Raw genomic sequence first — 16,591 nt, 5'->3', positions numbered from 1 at the left:
TCATAACTCCAGACAACCCATACCTCACCCTTTCCATCGGTGTCCCTTCCTCAGCAGCCAGCCTTGCACCCTTGATGAGGCTTCAGTTTAATGTCAGGAGCCTTCTGCCTGTGAAGCTTCTCAGTCAACCAGGAGCTTGGAAAGAAAAGCGTCTGGACTTCTTTTGAAGAGTTTCCCCTCTCATCTGAGAAGTTTCTTCAGTTCCCTGCTGGACATCTTTCAGTTTCTTAAAGACGTGACTTTCAAATACTGATTTATCTGCTGACAGTTTTTAAACCTACCACTTCGTCTTTTATAATATGGCAAGTTTTCCGATCATCGCCTTGTTGGTGCAAAAACACTATTTCATACCACTCAAACCAGTATGGCATTTTTCACTGATTCAGCTAAAGTAATGGTACAGATGTGTTTTTGTGAATGCCTGTTAGTAACCTAAAGATACCATCTCAAACTGGTTCTTTGCTGAGTTGTTACGTGTAGACACAACAGTGGTCGATCTCAAGGTTGGTGGTTTTTATAGGTCGGTGTTACGCTGCTTAACATAAACACGATCTTCTGAAAATGGACAGATACAAGGACTGAAGTGAAAATGCAGTAAGTGTCCAAAGAAAAAGATGGCACCCTCAGAAAGCCTGCAGAACTCAAGACCAATTTAAACAATTACAACAAAGTGTGAAACAGGACTGAGACTTGGCTCAAGACTTTTGCACAGCACTGTGAAACACAACAAGCCAGGCTGGGTTTCAGAGATGAGACCTACCAGCTGCACATGAAAAAGAAACACATGAAGAGTTCGATCCACGTGATCAGTTCTGAACACGATCTTACACATTGACTGAAACATTAAGCTAGTCTTTGTTTTTATTCTACAATACAAAAACATGACTGTATTGGTGTACCCTACCCATAACCACATACTCTCCGCCCACACCGTTACTACCATAGCTGAAAAACAGGTTTCACACACACAAACCCAGAATATGCAGACAACTACATATATATAAACTACAAATTAAACAAACCCGTTAGAAAACAATCCCAGGCTTTTTTCTTCTTTTTACAAAAGCCAACATATTCAGTTAGTTCAACAGATTCAACACTGGAAGGAATGCTTATATTCTCTTAATGGCATCATCAATTTCCGAGATTTGGTCCTTCAGTTGGTTCCACTGTTCGGGATTCAAGGAGATACCTAAAGAAAATGAAAACCGCGTTTAAAGCAAAAGACAGTAAAAACATCAATAAGCCAGTCGTAGCGTACTTCTTCAGATAAGCGTGTCCTTCATCTTTACCACTGACCCTAATCATGAAAACACCGCTGCTTCACTCTGGTAACTACCTTTTTTCCCCGGTTTCATCTCTCCATCTTGGTTCATCCAGTACTCTCTGATGTCGATGAGGACTTTACCCTTGAAGTCTCTGACACTGACATACCTCATCTTTCCAATCTGCAAGAAGTAAAGTGACTGTCATGTTTTCATCTTCCTGGGTTTGTTTATCCAAAATATCCTAAAATTATTTTTACTATTCAAAGTTAATTTTCCCAAGGTTTAGAAACATATACATAAGATGCTCATATTTGGGGCTTACATCTAAAAGAAGTCAATAATAAAGGGGGAATAAAAATAATAAAGACAATAATAATAATAAAATATATTTTTTCAACCTCAAAAATACAAAGCTAGTACACGTGGCACCCACCTGGAACATGTTGTCATCACCGTTACTGCTGCCCTTGGACGAGCCCCCGGGCTTGGAGCTCTCTCCACTCTTTGCTTTCTTGGCTGGTTTCTCCGGGGCACTTGGCTTCTTTCTCTTTGCCTTCAAAACAAATACTTTGAGCAACTTATCACAACTTAGCAGCTCTATTACTGAAAGGCACATTTGATTTATGGTCCAGAAAAGGACAGGAAAACCAGTCAGCCAATGTGATGATTTCACTGGGAAGGTTTCAAACGAGGTGATGCCGCACAGACTAAAGTGTGAGCACTCATGAACAGGTCCACCCAGGGCTGTGTGTTTGTTAGCTTATAGCACTGATGCTACAAAGGTTGTTAGTTTTATAGCACAGACCAAAACGCTGTAGCACGGGCATGAAATGTGGTGTTTGTTTTTTTTACCTGTTAAACCCTGAGAGTCATTTCTGGGGCTCCTGCTCCAAAATGAATCGAGTGTTTCTGTACAATTACAAACTCTGTGTAAACGATCTTGGTATTAAACATAAAGTAAACAGTTGTGAGAGTTCATCAGACATGAACATTACAGCAGGTGCTGCAGTGTAAAAGTCACTGAGGATGGAACAGAAAGATAAGATTTTTTTATTTGCCTAAAAATGCCTAACAAAGACAATACACTGCAGAAAATCATGAACCAACATATGGACGTTATCTATGCTGCGGAGGTGAAACAGGTCAAAGTTACAGAGGTTTTAGGTTTTTAAGTGATGACCAGACGTTCTACAATTTGGCACATCTTAGACTCTGTGAGAGTTGGAATTTCTTAGGTATTGAACACAGAAATGATTTAACTTTATTTACATGCCTAAAACAGTTTGTGCTTTCATTGTTTTTGAAGAGTTACCTGCACACATACATAATGTTTTTGCACAGTGAAATCAGTCTCTGCCACCTTAAATTCTCTGGAGCAGTAACTTTGCTTCCCATTTGTTTACATGCTCTTTTATTTGTTTGTTTTAGCCGTTTGGTGGTTGCAGAAATGTTTGTATGAGCTTTTAGCAGAGATCCCAGCGTTTCTGTGGAAACCACACGTGCACGTTTACGTAACAGACCTGGCGTTGCGGTCCATGAAACCGCTGGTAACGGGGGCGTTGGAGTTCAAGACGTTTTCATTATCTGTCTTAAATATCTTGCTTCCCATGACATAACGATGGTCTGATTCACTCAGATTTGCTGCTTCTCCGTAGTACTGACTTGCTCCAATCCGCCTGCACATACATGCTGCCAGGGGACTGGCAGCAAACACAAAGGAACTGCGGGAGTTGCCGTAGAATTGAAGGCTAATTACAAGCTACCATGTCTTAGCAGAAAAACAAAGCGGCTTGCAAAGGTGTTGCATGAGTGCTATGTACGTAAAACACTTTATTGCACAGACAGCTGCTTTTCATCGCAGGTGTGACAGCCCTGGGTTTACCCATTCCTAGCTGAGGTTGTCACTTAAGCATCAAGATTTTTACCTTTTTGTCATAAAGGTCGAGATGTTTACCAATCTAATCTTTTGTATTCATTTAACCACATGTGCTTTGTGCCTTTGACGACAGTAAAAGTCACATACATTTACTAATGTATGTGACTGCTAATTTCAAGACATAAGACACAACAATCAGAGTTACAGTACAAACCTTTGTCTCCACTTCACTGTCGGAGTCACTTCCAGATGTGGAGGACAGCACTTCCTTTGATTTGGGCATTCTTCTGAAACAGGGATTTAAAATATCCAGTATTAATATTTAACTTAACACCCTGAGGCAACATGGAACGTGTTTTAAAGTGATCTTAAACTATAACAATAACTCACACAGTGAGCACTAGTGCTGTTCGATATAACGATATATATCAGATGACGATATAAAAACATCTATCGTTTCATTTTACGCTATCGTTTGTTTCGTGGTGTCGCAAAATAAACTGTTTACAGTAATATTTTTTTCATGGTTCTGATATCACTGTAGTTATTATTAATTTCTTAAAGTTCTCTCTTTGTCTTATATTTAATATCACCACACTACGGACGGACAAGCACCTGTTTTTATGCGTTGTCGTTAGCAACAACGACAGTAACACCATGGCCTGTCCGCATGTTTATGTTCCACATAAACCTTTCACAATAAAGCTCGAGATCCTGTTGAGACTTTTCAAAATAAACTGAATCACGTGAAAGAGCAGATTATTTACGGATGAGAAGCAAAAAAAGACGCCAGGTGCTAAAAAATAAACCTTAGACTCAAACGTTAGAACAGGCTTTTCCCCGCAGCACGCCGTGTAATAAATACGCACAAAGAAACGGCGCCGTTACAACTTATGTCTAAAAATGTGTCGTTTCATGCATCGGTTAAAACACTCGACTCCAGCTACACGACGCCCAGCTGGAAACACTTCACACAAGTCGAGCTGCCTGAGATTCACAGAATTTACAGAAAATGTTAAATTTTTGTGATTTATATCGTTATCGGGACAATAGATGTCTTATATCAGGATATGAGATTTTGGTCATATCGCACAGCCCTAGTGAGCACACTGAAAACGTTAAAACAAGCTCTGCCTCGCCTTTACAGCCAGTATGGAAATGAAGGACACATGTGACCCAGAATCAATGAAAACGTGCCAGGCTTCAATATACCTGGGCACGCACCACAGTAGTTTAGCCATAAGAGGAGGCTCTTTAGCACACTACAATGTTCTTTGGAAACAAAGTCTAACATCCTGTGGGAAAGGAAAACCAATCTAAAAATCCAATCTTCAATTTAAATTGTTCTTTGTAAAAAACAAAGAACAGGATCTATGTTTTACATATTTTAAATACGTTTTTTCCCCTGCAGTTGCAATAAGTTGTTGTTTATACTGTGGGTGTGGAAGCTGCCACAGATGAACAGTCATTCCTAATATACTTCATGCGTAAAGTGCAGCGTAGCATGTGTGCGGTCACAAAAATACAAATCATGCAGATTTCAGCTGAGAATGTTGTTTTCACCCTTTGATCACAACACAACGTGGAGAGCAGAAGACTTGCACTGCACAACTACATGTGAAACCTTTAAGCTGCCAGTGCCTGCTCCTTACTGTAGGGCTGAAGCTTACAAGGCTAACACAAGGCTGCCATCTCCGAGTCTGAACAAAAGCCTCTGCTGGTGTGTTCTCAAAAAGCATGAAGCCAAACGCCGATGTGTTACAGGGACACACGCATGTGTACTGCTGTTGTCCAAATTTCAACCCGAGGCTAGTGTAAATGCTTTCTGTGGCCCTTGAATGCAACCGAAGCATGCACTGAATACAGCAGCCAGGATATATTTTAAAGACCGTAATAAGAACCAGAGGACGGTGCCCTCTCACTGTGACGAATGTCTGGGTCCAGTTCTTATACTGCGGCTTCATTTGGCCTTCGCACGTAACCTGCAGAGTAACATGAAAGGTTACAGCGGCGCTTGTAGAGCCACAAACGGCATCGACGCACATTTTTTGCGTTTGCCTTCAGACACTCCGGAAAATCTAGATCAGAATCCAGCCTGCTTATGAAACTGGCCTACGGCCGAGCAGCCGTCTGCACCGGGCTCCTCGGACCCGCTAGCTAACAAGCTAAACGTTATCTGAAGCGCGTGGCTGCAGTTAGCCGAGCAGGCTCACGCGCTGTGTCGCATGCTTCAGCTGCGTCGTGCAGCAGTGTCTATATCGCACCAAACGGCTCCTCTGTACAAACAACAGTCGACAAACACGCGTTTTCAACATTTTCTATTCTAACGGCTCATGCTTACATTATCTGACGGAGCGCCTGGATCTCTTGACAGGAAGCGGAAAGCTAACCGATTTTTCCAACGCGAGAATGTTTTCGAGGGCGCGCATCTTCCTCTTCTTCACTCGGGGTCCTCACTGCAAACTCCTGTAGGGTGAGCGCACAGCGCCGCCTGCTGTACAAAAGGCGCCCGTCGTGTATTTTAACCCACGAAAAAGCACAAAAGCAGCACCTTCACAGGGACTTCAGTGCACATGCGACCTATTTCCAGTTTCAGCTTCTTGGTTTTGGTAAAGAAACCGGACTTTAAACATGACCTTAAAACAAACTGTTCATCAGGATGTTTGGCTGACACAGATAACAGTTTGTTTTAAGATATATTGCTCCACTGATGATCCATTTCTTTTATTTGGCTGTTAGTTTAAATTGAACAAAGACTGTTTGGACCAGCACCCTTTCTGCCCCCCCTAAAGGTGATCATGAATGGAATTTTTAAAAAGGATACACAAAGTTTCACATTAATCTTGTCATTAAAAAACAAAACAACACAAATTTAATAAATAATCTGGAGAATTTAGGGGCTGAGTCCTGAGGTCACGCTGTCCCGTGTCACCCTCTGCAGTAAGGTTCACTGCTGTCTTTCATTAATGCAGCTCTGTGGCACAGAGGAATCACATACTGCAGGTTTCTTTCTGTGGGTGTGTATCTGAGCTGTCATGGGCAACCATCCACATTCAGCTGACCCGTGGAAGGGAAGACATGCAAACCCCACACAGAAAGGCCCAGGGCTGGACTGATCGCTGTGAGGTGGCAGTGCTAACCACACATGTCAACGTGTACCTGCTTATCACAGCAATCATAAAGCTTGAATAAGACAGATGAGTTGGACGTTGTTTGGAGAGTTTAATAAACAATTTTAACATTTACCTCAATTGTTTTCATGTGCAATGACAACAGAGTATCACACAACGGCTCCTCTGTACCACAAAGGATTGTCTGTCTTTATCTGCACAGGTTGCAGCCTGCATGTATGCAGGGTAAAGGCTTTGCAAGCAGGTCTCAGAACCACACAGTCCGTCTACTTTGAAGGTCCCAGTCCTCTCGCAAGATTCTCGCTGGTTTCAGCAGCATCCTTTAGAGCTTGCATCACCAGAGCGTTCCTCTGCCTCGTCTCTTCCATTCTCAACGGGTTTGACTCGGGCAGATTCTGATGGGCAGGAGGAAACACCTGTCACAAATTACTCCATTTAAATACATTCATGTCTCAGGTAAATTCGATTTGTATAACAAACCTCACCTTGTAAACAGAGCAGGAGGATTTGATATTCCAAGATTTTTCTCTGAGTCCTTGTATTGATGCTTTGATTATTACTCCTTATATTATCATTTTTCTCTCATAGATACATTTGAAAACTCTGCTGAGAAAGTAGCCAGAAATGCACAGGAGCACAGTTATGCCTGATTCAACATCATAACCAGAAACCCCTTTAAAGCATACAGTGTAACCTGATGTGCACCTCCTGAAATGTAACTGCACCTTGCGAGTACTGGGATTGGCTAGTTCAGTATACTGTCCTGTGCATGTCAGGCTACTTTCTCACTGTTTTTTTGTTGTTGTTGTTTTTGTTTTGGGGGGGGGGGGGTTGAATTTATCAGTGAGAGACTAACAATCATCACCTCAGTATAAAGAATTATAATTACAATGCAAATCTAAGATCTCACAAATGGATTTAAATTCCTGGCAGGAGAGTGCTGAAATAAATGTGAGGGAATCTACACAGGTGAGGAAACAGCAGGGGAAAGGTCCAGCGTTTTTTCCCCAGGCGTATAAAACCGAGGTAAAGTGAGCTGTCAGTATGAGGAAATTCAGATCCTGGACCCTTGACACACAACATTTCCCGTGGATTGCTCTTCTGGGACACCTGCACTACATCTGCACTGAGTACCAATGACTGCAGGTGTGTAATCAGCAGAAGGAGAAGAGGAAATACGACCGTAAAACTCAGTGTAGGAGCGCAAGAACATGTAAGCGGCTGATACGGGGCGGCGGTGGTTCACAGATGACGGCGGTCACATACAGTTCGCTTACCTACTACACAACAAGGAAGTTAAAGATCTGGTCCCGCTACGTCAGTATTACAATCTTCCAGAAATACACGTGACTGCAATCGTTCACTTTAATGATGCTGACGGTAAATAAAATGTTTTTATTTTAACCAGACACATCATTGTTATTTATGACCTACAGTTTCTCTGTCTTTGATAAAGTTTGGAAAGACTACATGTTAACATCGACATGTGTGAAAAAGCGACCTAAGCGCAATGAAACTTGTGAATCACCTTGATCATCTCTCTCCGCCTCTCCTCTCCGGGAGATATCACAGACCACATCCCATAGCCGACCCCCAGCGCCCCGACCATGATCGCAGAGGTCAGCATGGTCCGCATGCCACTCATGCTGAAGGGCGCCTGTCACCGTATCTGTCTGATATCGCGATCAGATTGTCCGCTGAAGCTCACCTTCTACATTCGGCTTGGTGTGTTGGATAACGTCGAGGAGCAGCAGTGCAGGATGGGAAAGCTTCTTCTTCTTCTTTCGTTTTAACGGCAGCCTGCATCCAGCAAAGTTGCACTACTGCCATCTCCCGGGCTTTACTGCGACATCGTCTCCTAAATCCTCTTGATGAATCCGGTATTTCTGAAAAACGAAACATCTTTCCCTTCATCATGACTTAACTGATCAGCCACACTTTCAAACATGTACGGCGCATTTCTGCCCTCACCATCTGCTTTGTTTGACATACTTCGTGCAGCTGGTAACACATGTTCAGTCGTTTCCATGGCATTACACCAATTACATAAACCAGTGAGATGTTTCTCCATCCCAAAGGGTCCCATTCAGAAAACAACCACCTGTTCTTGTTCTCTTTATCATCATCGCCTCCCTCCTACTCATTCCTCTGTTTCTGCTTTAACTGTACTTTGTTGTCTCTACCAATGTCTCCCTTTTACTTCATTATCCCACGCCATTTTCTGTAGATTTACACATCTGCATATCAATATCTACTTTTTTAATAGTTTCCTTAGCCAACCTATCTGTTCTTTCATTACTCAAAATAACTACATGAGCAGGAGTCCACATTGTTACTATACTTCTGTTTTGTACACATAATCTATGACAAGCAGAAAGAACTTGATACAGAATCTTCTGGTGATTACTTGTATTTTATTTTCAGTGCGTACCATTGGTGACAATGAATCAATACATATTATTCATTTTGAAATTCTACTATTTTCCACCCATTCTGAAGCCAGTAATATGGCACATAACAGAAAATAACGCTGGGCTTACTACACGTCCTTGAGGAGTTCCATTTTCTATTTTACGTGGCTCTGAAACACGTGATCCTATTTGTTATGATATTTTGATACCACGGTAAGCATTTACAGGATATTGTTTTATACAGGAAAACTGTTACTCAATATGGCCCATCTACTAGTTGTTTTTCTCTTTCTCTGTGACCCAAGAATTAATGTGTAAGACTCACAAGCTGGTACCCCAAGGTCGAAAACACCACAGAGACGAGACCACTTCCTTACTCCCATCCTCCCTTCCTTATCTCTTAGAAAAAGGCTCGTTAAAGGCCAGGTGGTTTGTTTCAGAATTCACTAATGAAAGAACTCTGTATTCTGTGTATTTTGCTGGGATGATCATAAATTGTAGCTGAGCTGATAAACTACACACAGGATACTTCTTTGCTCACAAGGCAGGAAGACGTTTCCTTATTTGGTCTGTACCGGTTTGAACTGGGAAAGCTGACACACGAACCTTTTTTCATCTATATAAACTGCTGTGTATCAAATAAACCTTTGAGTCGATTGGGAAGGCAACCTAAAGCAGTCTCTGTTTTCTTGTTCTCCCAAGCTGCTCCCGAGCTCGTAACTAACCCAGCTGAATGGCATACCTGAGTGTTACTTTAAATAATTAGGAATCTTAGAAGGAAAGGACAAAACTCTGCTTATCGCTCACGCCACGGAGGAAACCCGGGACGGCAATTTCCTTCAATTTTGGTGTCAGAAGTGGGATCCGCTGACAGAAGGTAAATACACGTCTTTAATATTTATATGAGACCGTGTTATGCCTCTCTCAGTGATCGATCCATAAAGAAACGGGATATGCTGACGAAGTTTCACTTAGTGATCCAGAGAGATACACTGACGACTTCCTCAGTCCCCGAATAAAGTAAATTAACCCTTGTGTGGTGTTGGTGGACACAGGAAGTTGCCTGTTGTCTTGAATATTTTAATTTTGTTTAAGTTGCTCACTCAGAAAGAGTGACACAGGAAGTTGCCTGTTGTCTTAAATACTTCTCGTTAAGTGAGAAGTTGCTCACCAAAGAGTGACACAGGGAGAAGTTGAACGGGTCTCACAGACCCGATTACCATACAAGGGTTAAAAGCAGTAAATTAAAAGCAGAAAGACACAGGAAGTTGCCTGTTGTTTTACGAGAAGTTGCTCGTTAAGCGAGAAGTTGCTCGCTAAGTGAGAGTTGCTCACACAAACAAAAATTGCTAGCAATAAATTTAAAGTGACCTCAGCTGTGCCGCAGCGAAAATACTAACCTAAATCCTCCTAGCGTGTAAACCCCTCTGGAAATCACTGAACATGAGTCAGAATTATTCAAAGACCACAGACAGGTCCGATAAAAAATCTAAAGTACCTGTAAAACCAAAAAATTAATAAAATACAAAATAAAGTCTCAAATAACGGCTCAGTATAACTCCCATTTCCGGTTACGTGTAACCTACGTCCGCGAATCGGTGAAGACGTCCATGATCACGTATCCAGAACATGCGGGAGTGCTTATGTGACTGACTTTGTTTACAACTTAAGAAGTTCAATGCATTCTAATTTCTTTTCGGAGCCTTATCCCGAACGATTATCGCCAGAAAACAGGTCAGTAGAAATGTTGAATATCATTTGTGATAAGAAAAGTAGTCTGCTTAAAAAGTCCTGTAGAAAATATGATAGAATGCCGCGACGTGATGCATCAAATGTTACCGCTATGGACAAAAGGAGGGTAAATAATGACAAAATCACCAATTTCTTTAAGAATCTAAAGAAATTCCTGCTAACAATGTCCAGAGACAAAATTGACTTAAATGCAGTAACTATGTGTAAACAGAAGCCTGATGAATCTATCCTAGTATTCATAAAACGCTTTATGCACTGTTGGACAAGCTAGAGGTGCAAATTTAGCTCAGTTTTCCAGCAGCCGCAGACACCCAAAGCAAAAATGAATTTGTGTATTTAATTTAACACAAAGTGTGAAATGTTTGCTGACACTGATAACAGCTTATGTTTTCTCTGCCCTATGTACCGACATGATGGAGAAGGAACATCCTCTGTGTCAGCTGGACCCTCAGCAGAGAATGAACTCAACATCCTTTTTGTCCGGTACTCTATGTCACACACTGTGCCAAAAAAACGTGTACAGACGCCACTAACAGGTAATCCCATGACTGGGAGCCACACTTTTGTTTCTCTCACACTGTTCAACAACATGATAACTGCTCACACAAGTGAAGGTCAAACAGTGATTTTGTTACATAACTCAGACATAGGTTACGAAATATGTCGTCACATAGATCTAACCTATCCTATCCACTGTACTATTTCTGCAGTTACATTGCCAGCTGAATACCAGAATATGACATTGTGGTCTAAAAGTGAGAATGATATAGGATTTATTGACTGCATACCTTATCACGCACAGCTAAAACACAACAAGCGAGTATATGTCAGGCAATGTCCCCTTTCCACGGAAAAAGCCGCAGCCCTAGATGTCATGATAGGAGATTTATTGACTACAGGAGTAATAAAGCCCACACTCCTGTCAATCCTGTGCCAAAGCCTAACAAACCTGGCGTATGGCGTTTCATACAAGACTTAAGGCAAATTAATGCAGTCAACATTCCTCTGCCACCTCTCGTTTCAGATGTTCACAGCATATTGACATGCTTTGCATACACATTTTACCGTGGTGGATTTATGCTCCGCTCCTTTTTCTCAGTAAGACACACAGCCGTTATTTGCATTCACACATAGAAATAAGCAGTACACTTGGACTCGTTTGCCCCAAGGCATGATAGACAGCTCTGCTGCTTTCTCAATGGTGCTTCACTCCTCCAGGGCTGCACCCTGATCCACATGTGGATGACCTCCTCCTCTGTGCTGAAAGTGAAAAACTGTGTCAAACTGCTACACACATGCTTCTCCAGCACCTCCAAAAGACTGGCCACAAAGCATCAGCAAAGAAAATGCAGTACTGTCAGACTTCTGTTCAATATTTGGGATTCACACTGTCTCACGGAAAACGTTCCATGACTGCAGACAGGGTCAAAGCTGTGACCTCTGTCCCTCGGCCCACTACACAGAAGGAAATGTTGTCCTTCCTAGGCATGGTGAACTATTGCAGACAGTGGATACCAGACTGTTCTTTTCATGACCACATTCTGCGTGACTGTTGTAAAAAAGACAAGCCTCCTCGAATACTGTGGTCCACAGAAATGACTGTCTCTTTCAATGCATTACAGGGAGTGCTGACCTCCGCCACTCAAAGGTGCTGCCTGAATTGTTCAGGGAATGCCGGCCTGCCTGAGGGCAGTAGCAGCTTGCTCTATCATGATAAGGGACTGCGAGAAGCTCACACTCTCACATGACACTATTCTACACACCAATCACAAGGTCACGACCATTGTAGCAAACATAACTAAACAACATATGCAAATCTCACATTTATTGATCCTATGCTGTGTTCTTCTGACCGACAGGATGGCTCAGACAGGCTTGACGTTCATGACTGCATGACACGTATACAGGAATCCACAGCACCACGTCCAGATTTAGAGCAAACACCTATCCCAGACTCAGCCACGGTTTATGTGGACGGGTCCTGTTCAAGGCCGAATGACAACTCATTTCTTTGTGGCTATTCAGTGGTAACAGTGCCTGACATCATACTAGAGGCTCACTCATTACCATTTCACTCAGCACAAAAAGCAGAGCTCATGGCTTTAATACGCGCCTGTGAGCTACATTTGGATAAGCATGTGACAGTTTACGCAGACAGCCGCTATGCATTTGGCGTTGTGCATGACTTTGGCACATTGTGGAGACAGAGAGGATTTAGATCTGCTGATGGAAAATAAATTGCTAAATTCTGATTTTGTTCAAAGACTTTTTCAGGCTATACAGCTACCATCGGCCGTTGCAGTTGTAAAAACGAATGGACACAGTACAGCTGACACAGACGAAGCAACAGGTAATGCCTTAGCAGACGTGACAGCCAAGGCTGCAGCTGCATCACAGCTCCCACCTCCGCAGGAAGTATTATCTGTGCCCCTACAGCTGCCACTTGTTACACTCCCAGACTATTTAGAAACAAATGTTGATTTAAAATTCATACAAGAGCAAGCCTCTGCATGTGATTACACCTATTGGGAGAATAATGACTGTACCTTAGATGACAGAGATGGCTTATACAAAATCTTAAGGGTTTCATTGCCCTCCCATATTCCCTGATGCCAGTCCTTGCCCGACATTTTCACTGTGTGAGTCATGTCGGACAAAGAGGGGTAATAGGGGCAATAAAATCAAGATTTGTAATTGAGAAAACATCACATGCAGTAAAAAGCATATTAGCAACCTGTCTAACATGTGCGCGAACTAATGTAGGTAGCTCAAAAGCAAAACATCAGCATTTACCACAACCAGATTTTCCATTTCATACATTACAAATTGATTTTATACATATGCCAGCACAAGGAAGCATCAAGTACTTACTGGTAATAGTGGATCAATTTAGTAAACGAGTAGAAGCTTATCCAACCTCAAAAGAAACTGCAGAAGTAGTCTGTCAAAAGTTGAGCAATGAAATAATACCCAGATTCGGAATACCTCACCAGATTAACAGTGATAGAGGATCTTCATTCACATCAGAAGTAATTCAAAAGTGTGCTAAAACTTTAATGACCTGGGTCAAATTACTTCCTCAAGTCCTCTGTGAGATTGGAATGACTCCATCTGCAGTAACCAAATTATCTCCATTTGAAATAAGACTATTTCCAACACCATGGTCAGCTTCCAGAGGGGCACCGCTAGTAGAAGGTGATGTATATTGCATTGTCCACTGATGTTCACAACCTGGTAGAAAAACTGAATAATAACTATCAGAAAGTTTGTCTCTCTCAGCTTTTCCCCTCCACAGTTCCACCAGTGGAGACAAGGAGACGCATGTTGGAGAAGCCACTAAAACCAAGGACTCTCTGGGAGGCCGCGCGTGTTCCAGCCCCAGACTGTACTGGCAGTGACGAAGAACCAGCATCCTCACAGACGGACAACCTCAGTGGATTCATGCCAGCAGGGTTAAGACCAGCCCAATCGGACCATCTCAGGCGTCGGATCAAGCAGACGACATCTCCGGCGAGCCAGCGCCCGGAACTAGAGCAAATAAACACACACGGGTAGATGACATCTCCGGCGAGCCAGCGCCAGGATCCAATGCACACACACAATCACTGATTAACACACAACGCCTGAAAGAACAACAACAAGGTACTCGAACATCCAGCAGGAATAGAAAGCCAAAAGTACCACATGATGTCTAACCTGATAAAGCCAGACTCACTCCATCCTGATAATGGAGAAAATGAAATGCCCATTGTCATCACACGACGCTTATTCTGTGTCTCTCGAACCTGGGACCAGGCCAGGAGACGACTGAAGAACTGTTTTTCTTATATATTGTCTTATATATTTAGGTTATTTATCATATCTATCGCATTAACCTTAGGATTTCTCTTTGCTATTTTGTATTGTAAACTGCAACCATGTTCACATTTCTGCAGGTCATATTTTGCTGACTATACCTAATGCTCTATTTTGCAAGACACCTACTTAATGCACTCCTCACGTTCCCTAAAATCAGTAAATAGCAACATAGACGCCACTAATAAACCATTTTATGCACTCTCTAGAACAGGAGCTAACGCCTGGTATGAAAATGCCAGAACAGCCGCTCGTGATTTAGGAAACAGTAACTGTTATGTCTGTTCAAAGGTTAATCCAGAACAGGTAATAGTAGGATACCCCATATCCGGTTTCCCCCTCACTGAGGGACTAGAGGAAATCGGCGGAGATAATGCTCTCCTTAAAGACGCTTTACAGTTGACTCTGAGCCCTCTCGACTGCCTACTTAGACACACACACACACCAACTAACCCTGAGACTCCATTAGGCGAATTATTGAAGTTATCTAATGACACCGCAGGGACCTGCGCCCCAATGAAACGCCCTAAGAATAGGTTAAAGCCCTCACTGCCCTTAGGACAGATCCCTCTCCATTTTAATACTAGTATGATATGTCTGCGCAGACTAAAGTTAACTGGCCCAGACACACACATAGATTATACAAAGGATAACTATACATTCTTCTCTGACTCCCCAGGTGCACGCTGTAATGAGACATGGCTAGCTGTCTCTATGGCTGAAGTTTTATCATATCTGGAGGAACACACACACAGTTCAAGTTCGAGCAGAGAATCGATCATTGTTCCCCCAGAGGGTGTCTTAAATGATACTGACTGGGGGGGAGTTAGTTAAATCACACATGGTCACGCGCCTAACTAGAGCAATCCCACATGCTTATTGGATGTGCAATAATACTCTTAGATTAGCTTTACCTGTTAATTGGACCGGTACCTGTGGTCTAGTAACCGTTGATGTATGCTGTACTTTCATTCCCAATAACACCGCCCCTAACGGTTCATTCACACAAGCTATGAATAAACTTGAAGCATTGCAGATAGAACTAATTGCCAATACAGGTCACGGTCAGTGGCTACATAAGTGGCTACAGGACACGTTTGGAAGATGGAAGAAACTAATTGTAGCCTTTGTAACCGTTGCAGCATGTTTTTGATGATTATTGTCTGTTGTGTGGTACCCTGTGTACGTTCAATGATAACCCGTATAGCTACTAGTACAGCTACTTCAATGTATTTGCAATTGGCACGAATTGACCCAGATTATGTGTCAGATGTCATCGATGATGATCCTGATGTATGTATTGAGCATTAGATTGTGAATTACTCGATTGTTCAAGAAGAGTATGACGTTTTCTTCTCTTTCTTTTCTTGTTTTTAAAATTTTGATATTAAGCTTGCTCGAAGGACCAGTTACAGTTATGATTTGTTTCACATTTATGATTTATCTTTATATTATGTTATTACATTCTGTCTTTATACTATGTTATCATTTCATGATAAAAGGGGAGAACTGTTATGATATTTTGATACCACGGTAAGCATTTACAGGATATTGTTTTATACAGGAAAACTGTTACTCAATATGGCCCATCTACTAGTTGTTTTTCTCTTTCTCTGTGACCCAAGAATTAATGTGTAAGACTCACAAGCTGGTACCCCAAGGTCGAAAACACCACAGAGACGAGACCACTTCCTTACTCCCATCCTCCCTTCCTTATCTCTTAGAAAAAGGCTCGTTAAAGGCCAGGTGGTTTGTTTCAGAATTCACTAATGAAAGAACTCTGTATTCTGTGTATTTTGCTGGGATGATCATAAATTGTAGCTGAGCTGATAAACTACACACAGGATACTTCTTTGCTCACAAGGCAGGAAGACGTTTCCTTATTTGGTCTGTACCGGTTTGAACTGGGAAAGCTGACACACGAACCTTTTTTCATCTATATAAACTGCTGTGTATCAAATAAACCTTTGAGTCGATTGGGAAGGCAACCTAAAGCAGTCTCTGTTTTCTTGTTCTCCCAAGCTGCTCCCGAGCTCGTAACTAACCCAGCTGAATGGCATACCTGAGTGTTACTTTAAATAATTAGGAATCTTAGAAGGAAAGGACAAAACTCTGCTTATCGCTCACGCCACGGAGGAAACCCGGGACGGCAATTTCCTTCACTATTTTAACTATTTCTTGACTCTAAATATCTTACTAACCTCTCATTCATCATCCATCAGTTTACACATATTGGAAGTCAAAGCAATGGGTCTATAATTTCCAGGATCACTATGGTCTTTCCAAGGTTTCTTTATT

The 16,591-nt window shown here is 42.1% G+C and overlaps 2 protein-coding genes and 1 long non-coding RNA gene across 4 annotated transcripts; 1 reads left to right on the top strand and 2 right to left on the bottom strand.

Moving 5' to 3' along the window:
- Nucleotides 1–843: 843 nt before the first annotated feature.
- On the bottom strand, nucleotides 844–5,625 carry sub1b (SUB1 regulator of transcription b). Of its 2 annotated transcripts, none has more exons than XM_085424257.1 (5): nucleotides 5,486–5,625; nucleotides 3,359–3,431; nucleotides 1,702–1,821; nucleotides 1,340–1,448; nucleotides 844–1,192 (listed from the first exon to the last, which is right to left on the bottom strand). In XM_085424257.1, the coding sequence occupies exons 2-5, from the start codon at nucleotides 3,425–3,427 to the stop codon at nucleotides 1,113–1,115; spliced, it is 378 nt and encodes a 125-aa protein (XP_085280383.1). In that variant the 5' UTR covers nucleotides 3,428–3,431; nucleotides 5,486–5,625; the 3' UTR covers nucleotides 844–1,112. The 2 variants fall into 2 exon arrangements, with proteins under 2 accessions (XP_085280383.1, XP_085280384.1); XM_085424258.1 differs by having other exon boundaries at nucleotides 3,359–3,428; nucleotides 5,486–5,562.
- Nucleotides 5,626–6,327: 702 nt separating this feature from the next.
- uqcc3 (ubiquinol-cytochrome c reductase complex assembly factor 3) lies at nucleotides 6,328–8,043 on the bottom strand. The gene is made up of 2 exons (XM_085424259.1): nucleotides 7,804–8,043; nucleotides 6,328–6,670 (listed from the first exon to the last, which is right to left on the bottom strand). The coding sequence occupies exons 1-2, from the start codon at nucleotides 7,918–7,920 to the stop codon at nucleotides 6,542–6,544; spliced, it is 246 nt and encodes an 81-aa protein (XP_085280385.1). The 5' UTR covers nucleotides 7,921–8,043; the 3' UTR covers nucleotides 6,328–6,541.
- Nucleotides 8,044–9,426: 1,383 nt separating this feature from the next.
- On the top strand, nucleotides 9,427–16,287 carry LOC146656508 (uncharacterized). Its single transcript, XR_014913886.1, has 2 exons — nucleotides 9,427–10,420; nucleotides 10,861–16,287. It is a non-coding gene; the product is annotated as an uncharacterized LOC146656508 (long non-coding RNA).
- Nucleotides 16,288–16,591: the final 304 nt, after the last annotated feature.

Source organism: Rhamphochromis longiceps, linkage group LG12 (genome assembly GCF_057381845.1).
Source record: "Rhamphochromis longiceps isolate RC_006_pf linkage group LG12, R_longiceps_female_GT1.1, whole genome shotgun sequence".
Taxonomy (NCBI): domain Eukaryota; kingdom Metazoa; phylum Chordata; class Actinopteri; order Cichliformes; family Cichlidae; genus Rhamphochromis; species Rhamphochromis longiceps.
This window is presented reverse-complemented; position numbering and strand designations above follow the sequence as displayed.

Coding starts and splice junctions, on each gene's coding strand:
- sub1b (XM_085424257.1), bottom strand. CDS start 3,427: ATGCCCAAATCAAAGGAAGTGCTGTCCTCCACATCTGGAAGTGACTCC. Junction 1,449..1,701: donor GTGATGACAACATGTTCCAG/GTGGGTGCCACG, acceptor TACTTCTTGCAG/ATTGGAAAGATGAGGTATGT. Junction 1,193..1,339: donor GATGAAACCGGGGAAAAAAG/GTAGTTACCAGA, acceptor CATTTTCTTTAG/GTATCTCCTTGAATCCCGAA.
- uqcc3 (XM_085424259.1), bottom strand. CDS start 7,920: ATGAGTGGCATGCGGACCATGCTGACCTCTGCGATCATGGTCGGGGCG. Junction 6,671..7,803: donor GGCGGAGAGAGATGATCAAG/GTGATTCACAAG, acceptor CCTGCCCATCAG/AATCTGCCCGAGTCAAACCC.